Source organism: Geotrypetes seraphini, chromosome 10 (genome assembly GCF_902459505.1).
Source record: "Geotrypetes seraphini chromosome 10, aGeoSer1.1, whole genome shotgun sequence".
NCBI classification, from domain to species: Eukaryota; Metazoa; Chordata; class Amphibia; order Gymnophiona; family Dermophiidae; genus Geotrypetes; species Geotrypetes seraphini.
Genome location: NC_047093.1, coordinates 64,153,428 through 64,171,147, shown reverse-complemented (window position 1 = coordinate 64,171,147; position 17,720 = coordinate 64,153,428). Strand labels below are relative to the sequence as shown.

The 17,720-nt window shown below is 43.2% G+C and overlaps 1 protein-coding gene across 1 annotated transcript in view; it reads left to right on the top strand.

The window, feature by feature from the left end:
* KCNT1 (potassium sodium-activated channel subfamily T member 1) overlaps nt 1–17,720 on the top strand; it is a 152,545-nt gene that overhangs the window by 111,113 nt on the left and 23,712 nt on the right. The window contains exons 18-22 of the mRNA XM_033962267.1: nt 1,188–1,289; nt 1,996–2,079; nt 12,328–12,456; nt 13,575–13,595; nt 14,975–15,275. Coding sequence (XP_033818158.1) covers nt 1,188–1,289; nt 1,996–2,079; nt 12,328–12,456; nt 13,575–13,595; nt 14,975–15,275 — 637 coding nt within the window. The remainder of the gene's footprint in view (nt 1–1,187; nt 1,290–1,995; nt 2,080–12,327; nt 12,457–13,574; nt 13,596–14,974; nt 15,276–17,720) is intronic.

The window sequence follows — 17,720 nt, the reverse complement described above, 5'->3', positions numbered from 1 at the left end:
TTCGGGGCCACCTCTAGAGGGTACTACTACAATGTGATGATGTGTGATATCATTGTGTCGCATCCGCACATACGCAGATGCCCTCCAGACGCGGCTCTGAGTTCAATGTTTTTCAAAACTTTGACAAATTGCTGGGTTTTGAAAACCCATCCAGATGCCTGGTCAGTCCTCTAAAAAGAGGACATGTCCAGATAAATCCAGACATAAAGTAACCCTAACTTAAGAGCTTTTTTGACTAAGCTGTGCAAGTAAATGGGCTTAGTGTGTCCTAGCATGGGACTATCCCACATGCTAATCCCATTTCTAGTGCAGGCTTTTGCCTTGCCGACCCGCTGACTCTAGACTGCACGGGTCCCTGAAGAAGGGGCTGTCGCCCTGAAACCCAGGTTGGTAGGACCGCGATTGGACATAGAACTTATTATATCACATGGAACTGCCATTGAATGCTGTTAGTGTTCTTTCCAGCTAAGTACCAATAAATATTTTCATTGTTATGTACTTTTTCACCTGTGGGTCTTGGGTCTAGCAGTAGAGGGGCTTGTATGACTCATTGAATTTGTGTGCTGTTACTGCTAGTAGATCTAAAAGTTTATGCACGAGTTTGATTTATTGCACATATCACACACTTGGAACGTTCCCGTGATGATGTGTGGCTGATAGCTATTTAGTCTCGGTCGTTGTTATCCTGAGCATTAGAACCTCTTTACTGAGTGTTTCTCAGAGCTCATAACCTCACACTGATGACTCTCCTCCACTATTTCATTGATAATATATTCATATAATGAGTCAAAATGTGTGATCGTGGCACCGAGGTACCCCTCTCTTCAAACCCAATATGCACCCAAAAAGAGGAAGAAAAATCCTTAGACTAATGTAGCAGTATAGAATCAAAAGGTACAAATCAAAACTGCTTTTGATACTTTCACTGGCAAAAAAAACTCCCTCACAGAACAGCTCAGGTTTAGAAAAGGGCAAAGTCACCCGGAGGCATGTTCAAGGATTTAGCTAACAAAAGACGACTTGAGCTCCAACGCTGCCACGTCTTCTCCGATCTTCCCAATGTTTGGCTCATCAGGGGAACAAACAATACAGCCTTGAAAAGTGCCCCAGGACAGGGTTGAGAACCACTGCACTACAGCAAAGAAAGTGTTCCAACTGACATAATCAGTGTTTGTCTCTATCCACAGAAAGAACGGGAAAATGGGTCCAACTTGGCCTTCATGTTTCGCCTCCCTTTTGCTGCTGGCAGGGTGTTTAGTATCAGTATGCTGGATACGTTGCTATACCAGGTAAGAATAAACATATTACTTATTCTCTCAACTTGTAATCTAATTCTAGAGTACTGCAGCTGTTTGTAAGACCTGTTTGTAAAAGAGAGGGGGGGGATGGTTATAGATTTCAGGCTCATTTTCCCATTCTGCTTTCAAAGGTATTTACCAATTAATTAATTTTTCCTAAAATATCCTATGATTGTGACTTAGCATTTAGGATGCGCTAATCGTCTGTATGCGGTAAATTGGTTAGCGTGCCTTAGTAAAAGGACCCCAAAATGTGGCTGTTTTGCGAGTATGGGTGGACTGCTTAACTATGTAGAAGAAGGACCTTCTTAAAACGTATAGTTTGGACTTTGAAATTTGCCTTCTTAATAAGGAAAAACAGACATGGTCAAACTAGTCATGTTTGAAAACTTTATTTGTAGTAAGTTAATTCTATCTCTTTTGCAAAGCCTGCATTAGAAATTTCCCTTCAGCAAATTCAATTCTAAGCTCCCCAAATTCAATTCTAAGCCCTCAACAATAGCACTTCCCAAAAACTCAAGACAAGGAATATGATGTTTGTACAGTATAAAATGTGAAGCTCATAATATGAACTTTATCCTCAGTCATCACATTTTTCCAGATTAGAAGAAGATGGTTTAGATAATCTCTGAAAATATCTGTAGAATGGATAGAAGTAGATTCAGGCAAACTTATTACACTCTCTAATTTCTTCTAGTCATTTGTTAAAGACTACATGATCACCATAACCAGACTGCTGCTAGGCCTCGACACCACGCCAGGCTCTGGCTACCTCTGTGCCGTAAGTACTATGTCTATATACTAACTCCAAACCCCCTAAAAACAACATACCCTAATCTTTTTAGTATTTTAATTCATTTTATATTTCAATTTTAATTTCAGTGTTGTCTTTGAAATGATGCACTAATAATTCTACTCTTAGGCTTTCTTTCATAGGCTTACTCTTATGTCATTCTAATTTAATCAATTGTGAACCGAGTCGAGCTGCTTCAGGAGATGACCCGGTATATAAACTGAAGATTAGATTAGATACGAGTACAGAAGAAATGTGTCCACATAGTATGCTAAGAGTTTTGGCCTGTATAAATGACTAACCTATGAAGGGTGATCAAACAAATTTATAAAGAAGCTCAGAGATTCGAAACTCTGAAGGGAAGGTTGTGAGACCTCCCTTGGAGAGAGAGTTTACCTTCCAGTCATTGTCCTTTTGTAAAAAATCTTTGATCACTTCCTTCAAAGGTATATGTGAAAACTATTACTAAAAGCTTCAAAAAATTGTCCAAACAAAGTACTGCCTTTGAAATTGCAAATGTCACTGCACCTGTGACAGATTCTAAAAAGTTTTGTAAGCAGGATTGAGGGGGTCCCAACGCGGCCCCGTTTCGATCCCTGCTTCAGGGGACCCGATTATTGATTCTCTAAACAGGTTCCTATAGTCGATTTCATGCTGGAAAAGTTTTCTTTCGTGACATGCAGCTGAAGATTCGCTGCTGAAACGTTGCTGACTTCTAAATCTTCAAACCGCCAGACTGGAAGGTAAACTCTCTCTCCAAGGGAAGTCTCACAACCTTCCCTTCAGAGTTTCGAATCTCTGAGCTTTTTTATAAATTTGTTTGATCACCCTTCATAGGTTAGTCATTTATACAGGCCAGTTCCTTTTTGGTGTTCATAAGAGTTTTGGTCAGGCATTCATTCTTTGGTGAGATAATAGTGGACATGTTCATTGAATCTTTATTAAAACTAAATTAAGATTCAGGGCTCCTTTTACAAAGTCGCTTTAGCGCACACAACTTTTTAGCGCGCGCTAACCCCCCGCGCTAGCTGAAAAACTACCGCCTGCTCAAGAGGAGGCGGTAGCGGGTAGCGCGGCTGGCAAATTAGCACGCGCTATTACGCGCATTAAGCCATTAGCGCGGCTTCGTAAAAGGAGCCCTCAGTTTTGCTGCTTAGTTACATCCATACGAAACCTTCTGCACTTCTAACACAGGCAAATATTGCTGAAACACAGCTGTGTTGGGACATTGGAACTGTTACATGCTTCAAATGAAGGGGTCCTTTTATTAAGGTACGCTAAAGATTAGTGCGTACTAAATGCTAAGGAGCCCATAGAATACAATTAGCAATTAGCATGTGCTAATCTTTAGCCTGCGCTAAATCAGTTAGCATACCTTAATAAAAGGACCCCAGAGTTTATAATGTTCTGGAGAGCTCAAGTCTTCTCATCTTTGTTGTCCCTGCTTTTCCTGTGTGCTGCTTATATTTGCAATGTTAGATTTAATTCAGACAAAGAAGAACCAACCTATTTATTTATTTTAATTTATTTTTTTATCTGCCCAATCTTACATCTTTGGCAGAGTAAAAATAGCACATACAAAAAAACATCACCTCAAACATTCCTTAAATATTCAATTCTTCTAGATAAAAATAAAGCTCAGTAAAATCTGTATTAAATTCCCACATCTGCTCCTGCCATAAATTCACATTTCTCCATAAGCCTGCTGGAAAAGCAAAGTTTTTCATCCTTTTTTAAAGAACTTCAAATTCTGCTTCATTCTTGCCAATATGGTAAGGTGTTCCACAGCTTAGGACCAATTACATAAAAGACTGAGGATCGACATTCCTCTATCCTTGATACATGAAAAGATGGTACTTCCAACAATGCCAAATTAGCATAAGAACATAAGAATTGCCGCTGCTGGGTCAGACCAGTGGTCCATCGTGCCCAGCAGTCCGCTCACGCGGCAGCCCTTAGGTCAAAAACCAGTGCCCTAACTGGGACTAACCTTACCTGCGTACGTTCTGGTTCAGCAGGAACTTGTCTAACTTTGTCTTGAATCCCTGGAGGGTGTTTTCCCCTATAACAGCCTCCAGAAGAGCGTTCCAGTTTTCTACCACTCTTTGGATGAAGAAGAACTTCTTTACGTTTGTACGGAATCTATCCCCTTTCAATTTTAGAGAGTGCCCTCTCATTCTCCCTACCTTGGAGAGGGTGAACAACCTGGCCTTATCTACTAAGTCTATTCCCTTCATTATAATAATAATAATAATAATAACTTTATTCTTGTATACCGCATTACCGTGGAAGTTCTATGCGGTTAACATATGAAGAGACTGTACATTTACAGCAAAGTTACAATTTCGTTAATATTAGACGATACATATTCAGTCAACTTTACATTCTGGACAATAAATATACAGTGAAGTTGTTTTGGCAGCTGGGTTATATGTTCGGAGTGGTTACATTTGCTGTAAGCTCGATACAGCGGTGTTATAAATGTCAGTATCACATGAGGTGGTAAGGGTCAAGGGGAAAGAGGTCAGAAGGAGGGAGGGGGGGGAGGAGGAGGGAGGATAAATCAGAGAAATTTGTCAAAAAGGTAGGTTTTAGTTAGCTTCCTGAATGTTTGATAGTGGGGGGAATTGGAGATGAGAGTAGAGAGGCATTTGTTCCATTTGCCCGCTTGGAATGCTAGTGATCAGTCAAGGAATTTTTTGTAGAGGCAGCCCTTCAGGGAGGGGAATGAGAACAGATAGGTATTTCGGGTACGAGAGGGGCCAGTAATTTCAAGGTGCTCAGATAGGTAGATTGGTGAAGAGCCTGCTAAGGTTTTGAAGCACAGGCAAGCGAATTTGAAGGTGATTCTTGCCTCCACCGGCAGCCAGTGAAGTTTGGCGTAGTAGGGGCTAACGTGGTCATATTTTTTGAGGCCGAAGATGAGGCGGACGGCGGCATTTTGTACTATTCTTAGACGTTTGATGATGTTTTTATAGGCTCCTAGGTATATGATATTACAGTAGTCCAGTATGCTTAAGATTAATGATTGGACCAGTAAGCGGAAGGAGAGGTGGTCAAAGTGGTGTTTGATGGTGCGAAGTTTCCAGAGGGTGCAGAAGCATTTTTTGACCTGGGCACTGGTGTGGTCTTCGAAGGTTAAGCATCTATCTAGGATGACTCCGAGTATTTTTATGGAGGGGTTGATAGGATAATCAAGGCCGTTCAGTTTCATGGAGGTGTTTGTTATTTTGTGGTTAGGGCTAGCCAGGAAGATTTTGGTTTTTTCAGAGTTCAATTTTAATTTAAATTGTGAGGTCCATAGTTCTAACTTGGTGAGGATGGAGGATGTGAGTTGTTCCGTTTGTTGGGTGAGAGAAGTTAGGGGGATTATGATGGTGATGTCATCGGCGTAAATGAATGATTTGAGGTTTAGGTCAGCTAGTGTCCATGCAAGAGGTGCCAAGTAGATATTAAAGAGGGAGGGGGATAGTGGGGAGCCTTGTGGGACTCCGCAGGGATTACGCCATTGATGGGAGAAGGTTCCGTTACTGTGGACCTGATATGTACGGCTAGTTAGGAAGCATGAGAACCAGTGTATCACTTGGCCGGAAATGCCGATGGAGTCCAGGCAGCGGAGCATGATGTCGTGGTCGACCAGATCGAAAGCGCTACTTAGGTCGAATTGGAGTACTAGGGCGCTTTTGCCCAGTGAGAATAGTTGGAGGAGGTAATTGGTTAGGGCGGCTAAGACCGTTTCTGTGCTGTGGTTTGAGCAGAAGCCGGATTGGGAATCGTGAAGGATGTTGAACTTTTTTAGGTAGTTCATTAGGTCATGGTTGATGAGGCCTTCCATGAGTTTTAGGAAGAATGGTATGTTGGCGATGGGTCTATAGTTAGCGGCAGAGGAGATGGGTTCTTTGTTGTTTTTGAGGTGGGGGGATACGAGAATGTGGCCCAGTTCAGTCGGGAAGAGACCGGTGGACAGGCATAGTGAGACCCAATTGAAGAGTTCAGTTTTGAATTGGGGGGGGGCGGATTTAATAATAGTGGGTGGGCAGTTATCTAATAGGCAGTTGGAGTTGGCGTATTTTGAGAAGAGTTTGAGGAAGAGGTTCCAGTCAGGGCTTTCGAAAGAGCTCCAGGTCATGTCGGCCCTGGAACCTGTTGTGTCTACTGCTGGTAGGGAGAATGTTGTCTCAGTGTTGGGAATAGTAAGTGATGATTTTAAGGTCTGGATTTTAATGGCAAAGTGGTCAGCTAGGATTATTGCGGGGGGCGGGAGTTCTGAGCTAGAGCGTTTGTGGGAATCAATGTCTAAAAGGGAGTTGACTAATCTAAAAAGTGCTTTACTGTTTAGAGAGGGGGTGTTAATGAGTCGGGAGTAATATTTACTGCGTTTTTCAGCTATCAGTTTTTTGTATTCGCTGACTTTATTTCGCCAGTTATGTCTGTCGTTGTCGTTCCCTGATTTGCGCCATGTTCGTTCTAGTTTCCTAACTTCGCGTTTTATGGCTAAGAGATCCGCATCAAACCATTTGTTTGAGGGCCGAGGGGTTTTTTTGCGGAGTCTTGGGGGGGCGATGGTATTAAGGACTTGGTCATTGAAGTGTTTCCAGTCGAGGTGGAAGTTGGGGTTGGGGTCGGGGTTGGAAATGGGGGTATAGTGGGACCAGAAATCTACGGGATTAATTTTTTCTCTTGTCCAGGTCATCTTCTTTGTTTGGTTAGGTGTATATTTCCTGTCTAGTTGTTTTTTTTTCCAGGATAGTTCAAAGTGACATAGGAGATGGTCGGACCAAGGGGTGTTAGACCAATTTTGATTTATAAGATTTATGTTTGGAGTGGTGGGGGAGTTGGAAAGGAAGGTGACCATGTCAAGCTGGTGTCCTTTGTTGTGTGTTGTGGTAGGAGGGGGCTTGGCGAAGCCTAGTGATGTGAGGAAGGAGTGTAGGTCTGCAACATTGGGGTTTTCTTCTTGCTCAAGATGAAGGTTAATGTCTCCTGCTAAGAGGTTGTGGGTGCCAGCTGCTGAGTTTGTGAGAAGGAATTCAAAGTAATCTTCTTTTGCAAGGTTCCATTTATTCGGGGGGATGTAGAATAGTGTGACGTTGAGGTTATCGATGAGGTCAGTTTTAGAGATTTTGCAGGTGAGGATTTCTAGATCATTGGTTGATTTGGAATCTAGGATTTGGAAGTGAAAGTGGTCGCGTAGTATGATGGCCAGACCTCCTCCCCTTTTGGAGTTTCTTGAGAGAGGGATAATTTTGTAGTGTGGTGGGAGAATGTCTGCTATAATGGCATCCTGGTCGGAGATGAGCCATGTTTCTGTTAGAAGTACAAAGTCTAGATGAGTTTCCTCTAGCCAATCTTTGAAGAGTTGGGCTTTATTTCTAACCGAGCGGATGTTCAGGTAGGCGCCAGGAAGAATGGATTGTTCTAGGGGGGGGCGAGGGTTCCATGCGTTGTAAATTTTTTAGGGATCGCTTTCTGTTTTGTGTTGGTCTGGATGTTTCGATATCTTATTGCATCAAGTCTGCAAATTTATCAGTCCTCAAGGGCTCTAACAGCTGATAGTGTATACTGTTATTTCAAACTGAGATTTTATTTTTGGCTTTTAAATTTAATTCTTCATTCAAAAGACAATCAGTGCAATTGTTTCAGCACCAGAGGAAAGTGTACAAATTGTGACTATCCAGTCAGAATCCTAGCATTCTGAGCGACCTGTAGTGCCTTTCATGGTTCTGCAATATTGAGTTACTAGTAATTTGTTGCTGTAATTCCAGTGCAAAAAGCACATGAGTCCTGAACCTGTGGGTATTGCATCTTCTCCCGCAAGGGATGCAGAAGGTATCATCTTACATGTTCAACACGCCTCTCTGCATCATCGGGTAGTGCTCTCTCTGTTCAGTTGTTTTTTTTCCTTCTGCAAGTGAGGAGAATGTGTCTTTTTCATCTGCTCTGATTAATATTTATTATTTTGGGGTATTAATAGAAGTTTTTTCAAGGCTTTGGGTGATTTAGAGCAGTGTTTCTCAACCTTTTCAAGCCAAGTAGCCCCGTGACTCTCAAACCTTTTTAGCTCCAGCACACTAAACGGAGCAAATGTTCAAATATTTTTCATGGCACATTATAATTTAAATTATAAAATTGCAAAACCAAGAAAAAATTAAAAACTTAAAAAATCAGTATAGCTTGCTGGGCCTATGCTTCCAGACAGATTTGCTGGGGCATCAGGCAGCCAAGTGGTATAAATTAATATCTGTTTATATGAATAAGAAACCAAAAACAAGTTTGAGAGACATTTGGAGCATTAAGATTAAGCAGCAGATTTCTGCTACTCAATGGCCACAAATTTGGACTTGGAGGATGAGATGTACAGCGTCAGCATCTATGAGACAAACTTGTTTTTTGTTGTTGCATAGAACTTTCTGGACCCCAGTTCATTTACAGAAGTTAGATAGTTCTAAGTCTAATAGATGCTGGCACTGTCATCTTGATATAGGGACACTGGATCATATGTTGTTCTATTGTCCCTTGATACTTAATTTTTGGAGGTCAATTTGGGGACAAATTAATATCATTCTGGAGTCGTCAATTCCATTGACATATGAGGTTGTCATATGTGGGACGTTATTGTGTCCTAAGCTCTCATTAGACAGATTTAAGAACATAAGCAGTGCCTCTGCCGGGTCAGACCACAGGTCCATCCTGCCCAGCAGTCCGCTCCCGCGGTGGCCCAAAAACAGGTCAAGACTTGTCTGAATCATCAGAAGGGGCTCCCTTGCCACCTTGGTTTCTCATTTAAGTCCTGCCTTCCTATCGAAGTCCTAGCCCTCCGGTCTTGCACATGCACGACCAGGTTGGTTTATACTCATTACCTGGTTAACTTCCTATACTTTAAATGCCGACTTTTCCTGATTATGACCGAAATGGCCATACAAATGGTTACTTGTAATTGGAAAAATTATGATCACCTCAATTTTCCTTTTTGGTGGGCGAATTTATGCTTATGCTACAGGTACGAGAAAATGAACACAGACATGTTGGGGCATAGTAATTCATTTAAATTGGTTTGGGGCCCATTGACATCTTTTATTACTTCATTATAGTTGCCTTTTATCTTTACTTTTTGTTTATTTGCACACACATCTGGGGAGGGGGTGTGGGAAGGGGTGGTGGTTATCTCTTTGCTTTGTTTTATTCCTTGTTGAAAATGTAATGGAAGGGAAAGGGGGGAGGTTTATTCTTTATGCATCGTTATTGATTATGATTATAAGTGCTTACCCTGATGATTACTGTGTATATATATATATATATATATATATATATATACATATATATATATATATATATACATACATATATATATATATATCTATATAATAAAACCGTAGGCGGCGCATGCGCAGTCTTATCGCCGTGCTTCCATGATCCGTATGTCCGTGGCCGCCAAGACTGCAGCATGCCCCGCGCTTACTACGGCCCCACGCGCAGCTCAGTTCGGCACGGCGGTTTCCCCAGATAGGGGAAGCCGAAAAACTCAATCCCGCCTCATGGTCCTGCCGCCGCTCACGAATTCCCCCCCCCCCCAATCCTCCTGCAACAGCCGCTACCGCTCCTGTTCAAAGCGGCCTGCTGAGGTTCGCGGCCGCTGTAACGAACCTCGCAGGCCGCTCTCCACATGGTAGCACGTTCCCTCTGACGCAATCGCGTCAGAGGGAACATGCTACCGAGTTGGAGAGCGGCCTGCGAGGTTCGTTACAGCGGCCGCGAACCTCAGCAGGCCGCTTTGAACAGGAGCGGTTGCGGGAGGGGGGGGAGTTTTAACAGGAGGAGTCGCAGAAAAAAACCTTCAGCCGCAGCAGGCCAGCACACGGGAAGGGAAGGGGGAGGGGCCGAACGGAGCAGGGCAGCTCAAGGTAAGAAGGGAATGGGGGGTGGGGGAAAATGTTTCTACTACTCAGCAGGGACCTGGAGGGGAAGGGAAAACCGCTGCTGCTTCTGCAAAGGAAAGTGGTGGTAGGGGAGAGAAGGGAATGGGGGGTGGGTGGGGGAAAATGCTGCTACTACTTCTCAGAGATCTGGAGGGGAAGGGAAATATCACAGCTGCTTCTGCAAAATAAAGTGGGGGGGGAGAGAAGGGAATGGGGGGTGGGGGAAAATGCTGCTACTGCTTCAGCAAGGACCTGGAGGGAAAGAGAAATACCGCTGCTGCTTCTGCAAAGGAAAGTGTGGGGGGGAGAGAAGGGAATGGGGGGGTGGGTGGGGGGAAATGCTGCTACTACTTCACAGGGATCTGGAGGGGAAGGGAAATAGCACTGCTGCTTCTGCAAAGGAAAGTGGGGGGGGAGAGAAGGGAATGGGGGGTGGGTGGGGGGAAATGCTACTACTACTTCACAGGGATCTGGAGGGGAAGGGAAATAGCACTGCTGCTTCTGCAAAGGAAAGTGGGGGGGGGGGGAGAGACACAGAAAGAAATACAGACAGACAAAGGAGGCTAGGGAGAGAGACAGACAGAAATAAAGACAGACAGGGGACTAGAGAGACACAGAAATAAAGACAGACAGGCAAAGGGTGCCAGGGAGAGAGAGAAAAAAATTGCAGGAGGGAGAAAGACAGAAAGAAAGGAAGAAAGAAACAGGAGCAGGGAGAGAGACATAAAGAAAGAAAGACAGACAGCCATATATTCTAGCACCCGTTAATGTAACGGGCTTAAACACTAGTATATATATATATATATATACACGGTTCTGCACTTTTGTTGGCCTTAAAACTTAATAAAGAATTTAAAAAAAAAAGAATAAAGACACTGAAGTTCTTTAAGCTATGTATGGATAATTGTAAGAACAATGAAACTAAACAGATAGAATAGAATTGCTAATCAATGCAATGGATGTGCTTATTTTTGAGTGCAAATTAACTCAAAATGCGGTTTGATAGTCAACAAGCAAACACATATTTTATCATCCACCATCTGCAATCATTCTCTTTTTTTTTTTAATTTAATTTCTGTCAGAGCTGAAAATCAGAGTTTGTAAAGGTAAGAAGATCCAAATGGTAACAAAGCCTTGATTGCTTTGTTGCTCAAGTTAGGATAATTACCTCATAAAAATATAATTACTTGCCTTTAGTTTTCAAGGACCAATCACGTCAATGAATGATGCTTGTCTGGGTGGTTGTATCCTTACTCAAACAGAAGCTCATAATATTGATAGACTCTTGCATACATGATGTACATGGCATTTATTCTAGTGTCAAGGCAGATGACTTTAAAATAAGCAATGTCACCTCAGTAACAACTATAGAAAAATAGACAAATATAGTGCAAAATATAGACAAAAGATATAAATTCTCAAAACTGACACATTTTGATCACTAAACTGAAAATAAAAATCATTTTTCCTACCTTTGTTGTCTGGTGATTTCATGAGTCTCTGGTTGCACTTCCTTCTGACTGTGCATCCAATATTCTTTCTTTATTTCTGCCTCCTGCATGTTTCCTCTCCTCCAGGCCTCATTCCATTCCCCAACCAACCAATATCTCTCTTTGTCCCTCCATGAGTCCAACCTTTCTTCCTCTCTCATCCCTCAGATCAGTTTTCACCACTGCCCATTTCTCCTTCTATCACTCCTCTTGTAACTTAGGAGTTAAATTACTATTTAACATTTTCTCCAAAATTTTTAAGCCAGACTCAAACATAGAATTGAGGTTTCCTATTCTAAATATGTTGTCATTCTAACCTATCTTGGTTTTATCTTTATTCATTTTCAACAGGTGTCCTTGAATCCAGCGAGCTAATATATGAAAACAATTATTCTTGTACTAGTTGCTCCACAGATTGTAGAACAAGAATGAATATAGTAATGGCATCAGCATATATTGATTGATTGCTTTTATTTATTAATCACCTTTTCATGAAGAGATTTACTCCAAATGGTTTACAATACATTGAATAGTAATCAGGTACTCTTACTTATGTTCCCAATCTGTCCTGGCAGGCTTACAATCTAAATGTGGTACCTGGGGCAATGGAGAGGTAAGTGACTTGCCCAGAGTCACAAGGAACTGGCTGGGATCGAACTCACAACCTCAGGGTGCTAAGACAGCAGCTCTAATCACTAGGCTATTTTCTGTCCAAAGAGCTCATATGTATGACAAAGAGTTGATGACAGTGGGGATACCTGAGGAATCCTACATTTTGCCTTCCAGAACATTGCACCTGTTTTAAAAAAGGCATTTTTCTTGTCCTTCAGATGAAAATTAATGAAGATGACCTCTGGATCCGAACATATGGCAGACTATTCCAGAAGCTCTGTTCCTCCAGTGCAGAAATACCTATAGGGATCTACAGAACCCAGTCACATATGTTTTCTACATCTGATGTAAGACTTATAGAAACAGATATGATGACACGTAATAATCATATAGCCTGTTTACCCTACTGGCACCCCCCCCCCCAAAAGTTACCATATTTGTGATGACAAAAAAAGAGGATACATACTTTACCCACAACCTCACCCACACTCAACCCATTTCCTTGGTCCCTCTTCCCATCCTCTGTACTCTTTTAGTGCTTCTCTCTCTAACTCTCCCTCCCTTTCTCCAACCCTCCTCCCCTTGGGCGTTTCTCTCTCGCTCCTTCCAACCCCCCTCTCCTTTGGGTGCTTCTTTCTCTCTCTCCTTCCAAACCCCCCAACAACCCCCCTCCCCATGGCTACCCCTGTCTCCCTTCTGCTGTTTCGGTCTTTCTCCTCCCATCCAGCACTACCCTACTCCATGCTCCACCAGGTCCTCCAGATGCTACAGAGCAGAGACAACACTAAAGGCTGCCTTTCTGGCCAGCAGGGCCTTTCTTCCCGCCCACAGAAAGTTGCATCAGAGCAGTGGCATGTGGCATACGAAAGGCTCCGCTGGTCAGAGAGGCAGCCTTTAGTGCTGTCTCTGCTGCTTTAGTGTCTGGAGTACCCTTGTAGATGGGTAAGCAGCTGGACGTTGGGGGAAGGTGTGTCAACCAGAACTCAAAAGGAGAGTTCAGCTGCAGGCAAGCCCTACCATCAGGTGGCACTGGGCATTTTGCTGGGCTTACTCAATGGTAGCTACGTCCATGGTCCAAAACTAATGGCACAGCTCGCACCAGCAGTTATTGTCAGCATGTACCTGTTACTAACATCTTTCTGGGTCGCTGCTGTTGTATTGCTAGGCTGTGCCTGATCCAGAGAGTATGTGTTCATTCTCTGTGTTTGAACCATGGTCTCAGGGAGACAGATGCTCATGAGTCATGCTGCTGTCTTCCCAAAATGTTTGGTTTTAGACCTTGCACAGAGACCACTCATACCACTAGTACACCTAGCAGAATCACACAACTCTCCCTTTCAATCCTTTGTGACATGGTTCCCTGTTTTAATGGTGAAATATTTCCTTGAAAGTTTTCAGATTCTTTCAAGATATTTTCTAGCAGAAAAAAAATGAACTAATGCTCTTTCTTGTTTACCTTACACAGCCCCATGACATCAGAACGCAGGTGAGTACCTATTTAACTACTGTTAATGTACATTTTATTGACCCAAAACAGGCAGTAATATTTGAACACAGAAAAACTAGCGAGTAGACAAAACTAACTATAGCATTCTTTTCTTATTGTGGACAATCACATCGCCAAAAATACTGCAGTATTAAATAAGGAATAAACAGCAGCAAACAGGCTTTGTTTTCGACTTACCTAATGAACACTTGAAAGCTAGTCGTGAGTGTAACTAACCTTTAACTGATGCAGTGTCTTACAAGCACCTGGCTCTTCAAAAGTGATCATTTCTAAGAGTAAAAACAAGGAAAAAAAACTGCAGATGCGATGTACACTTCTCCCTCAATATTCACGGGGGTTAGGGGCAGAGCCGGCCCGCGAATGTTGAAAATTCGCAAATAATTTTATGGTCAGCTCTGACCCATCCCCACCTCCCTCCTGCCTTCCCCCCAGCACCTTATCTGGTGGTCTAGCGAGCTTTTGGGGCAGGAGCGACCTTCCTTTGCTCCTGCACCGTGCAGATCACTGAGACAAAATGGCTGCAGGGAGTTCCTGTAGTCTCTCAAAACTACAATGGGAACTCCCCGCAGCCATTTTGTCTCAGTGACCTGCACGGGGCAGGAGCGTAGGAAGATCGCTCCTGCCCCGAAAGCCTGCTAGACCACCAGGTAAAGTCCGGGGAGGTCCGGAATGAAGCGTTTCCTGTAAAAAAAAAAAAAAAAAATTGTGAATAACCAAATCCGCAGATACTGAAACCGCAGATTCGGAGGGAGAAGTGTACAAGGTGCAAAATCAGAAAACCATCCTTCATCAGGAGTCCTAGGGGAAGATTGAACTAGAATGACATGTGGGGATGTAATGGGTGCAGAAAGTGTTCACTATTTCATTTTCAATAACCACATTTTTTAAATCAATCTTGTCACTCATCTTCACATTCACCTTGTTGTGTTTGCACACTTTCTGCACCCATATTACATCCCCACATGCCATCCTAGTTCAGTCTTCCCCTAAGACCCCTGAGGAAGGAGTGTTTTCCGAAACACGGACCGTGTCAAGTCCTGTTTCTTCATAAATGAGAACCACCCTTTTTTTTGGACTGCTACATTGTATTTTCTCCAATAAAGATTTTGCCCCTTGCATATCACATCTGCAGGGTTTTTTTTCCTTGTTTTCGTCATTTGATTCTTCACTGCAAATTTGTTTTCATTTCTAAGAGTAAGTCAGTGAAGAGCAGTCCCCTGTAATTCTTGTGGCCATTCCTGTCCATATCGCCAAATGGAGTAATGCAGTAGTAGCTGCATGCCTGTGCAAACATTTATTTGGAAGATTTTGAGTCTTCAGCAAATGGGTCATACCTTGCATTTTCTCAATTCTTGCAGTCTCAAATTTCAATCAATGTTGAGGAATGTGAAGATACTAAAGAGGTGAAAGAGCACTGGAATGTGAAACCGAGTCACAGGAATTCAACCTCAAGTGACCAGTCAGAGCACCCCTTATTGCGGCGGAAAAGCATGCAGTGGGCACGCAGGCTGAGCCGAAAAGGGAACAAGCACATGCCCAAGACAGCAGAATGGATCAGCCAGCAGCGACTAAGCTTATACAGGAGATCAGAAAGGCAAGAACTGTCAGAGCTGGTGAAAAACCGAATGAAACACCTGGGCTTACCCACTACTGGCTATGGTAAGGGGTCATTTGATTATAGCTAGGTTGTCAATATATGTGCGGGTTGTTTTAAATATGAGTTTACAATTTATTTTTGCTTCAAGTTGATCCTTTATTATTTTTTTTTTAAGCATGTGAAGTAACTTCATGCAATAGACTTTTGACACTGGCATGTCACTAGGTGAATAAAGTCACTTAAATCTATTTACTCCTCCTATGGGAATCAACCCCAGCCATGAGTCAATAGATCTAAAACGAAAGCAGACATAGAATTCATCTTCCATGCTTAACCTAGCACTGCAGGTCTTCTAGAAGCCTATGCGAGCAGCATCATTCGGGTCCATTCATTTCTCATCATGCCATTGGCATTTTTAATCTAAGGATGTTCCTCATGCATTAACAGAACACTGCTCATTTTCAGGGGATCTATTCATACAGGGACAGTAAATAAGATGATACCAAGTGTTTGCTCAAAAACACTCCTCGATTTTAAATGGTTACAAAACCAAACTTTATTGGAATATTCTTTCACCTTTGAGGCCACAGTTTCATCAGCTCCTAAAGTTTCATATGGTATCTGTTGATTACATACACTTGATGTGCGCCCTACCTGTTGCTCGGCAAACATCAATGCGATAATCGAGCTCGGACCCGACTCTCCGAAGCATATCCAGCGTGATCACATTTATAGCTTCAGTGATGCGTTCCTGCAGATCATCCATAGATGCAGGTAGAGGAGGTACGTACCCACAAAGGAAGTAGTCACAAACAGTAATGTCCAGTGATCTCGGGGGGGCCACTTGAGGAACACCTGACCATTTTGTTGCATTGCATTGTCTGAAGGTTGTAACTTCTGTATCAATTGCAGCTTATAAGGGGTGAAAGTGCACGCGATTGTGTAAGATCTTGATAACCGTGCTTTTTGGGACTTGTAGTTGCTGTCATCTTATTTATAAACATATTCCAATACGTTTTGAGTTTTAACCATTTAAAATCAAGGAATGTTTCTGTATACTTCAGAAATATGCACTGTCTAAGGCAGTGTATCACAAACTGTGTGCCCCAAGATGTCAACGAGGAGGAGAGGCGTGGGGTGCACTACTTACAGGATGTGTCTCTTGTGGCGAGAGGCACGCCCTATAGTCAGTCAGCCGGTACCTGCGCCTCTCCTCCTTCTCCTCACCTCTCCTTTTGCAGCTCTCCCCCTCCCCCCACAGGAGGTTCAGGGCCGCAGCCGGACATCCGTGCATGCATGTGACATCATCGCGTCAATGCCCAAGTATTTCCGGGTGCCCTCAAGCCACAGTCCAAGATTAGTGTGCTGCAGTTTAAAAGGTTTGCGACACACTGGTCTAAGGGGTGCAGCACTATGTTATCTACAAGTTCACTGGAGTTAGCATACTCGGGCCCAGATTCTCTAACTGGTGCCAATTTTGTAGGCATTGGCAGGTACCCAAGCTCAGTAAAAAAATGCCATTTATACATTTTTAACTGAGTTTTAAAGCGCCTATTGGCACCGGAATCATGCCTCCGTAGGTGCTTTAGGCCGCCTAATGCCACTGTGGACGTGGTTAACACCTGAAATGGCATTAGGCGGCCTAAAGAGCCTATAGAGGCATGATTCACATCAAAGGTAAGCACCGGAAATGTAGGCCTGGAAAACCCCCGGCCTACATTTCCGGCTCCTACCTTTGCTGAAAGAGCGGTTCTGAACTCAGCGCAGTCGCACGATTGACACGCGATCAGCAGCCGCCAGCACCTGCGCCGGTTACAGAATCCGGGTCTCAGTGAATAACTCCAAAGCTGGCTCAAGGGATTTTGGCACCCTCAGCTAACTTTGCTGTGGTGCTGTCATCTTGGAGCCTAATCTTGTGGTATGAACTGGTCTGTTATCATGGCTCTGGCAGTTCAAGACAACCTGCCGACCGAGGGATAAGCTGAAATCCCCCCATCCCCTAACCCAGGGGTAGGCAATTCCGGTCCTCGAGAGCCGGAGCCAGGTCAGGTTTTCAGGATATCCACAATGAATATGTATGAGATGGATTTGCATGTACTGCCTCCTTGAGTTGCAAATCTATCTCATGCATATTTATTGTGGATATCCTGAAAACCTGACCTGGCTCCGGCTCTCGAGGACCAGAATTGCCTACCCCTGCCCTAACCAATGCACTTAGGGAGCAGGGGGAATCTCCTCATTTAAAACACAAGAACAGAAAATCCAACATATTTCCAAGCTACATACTGAGCACCTTTAGGTATAGCTTATACATTACGTCTGGACGTGACAAAGCCAGGTACAGTCTGGAGCATCAAAGGCCAAATGTATAAGCTACACCTAGAGGTGCAGAATATTAGGACCTACATGTGTAGAGTATGCACATAAGTATTCATTTAGCTTATGGGTGTATTTTCAGTTGCACAAAATACATGTGCAGCATCACTGATGATATGGCTAAGCTACAC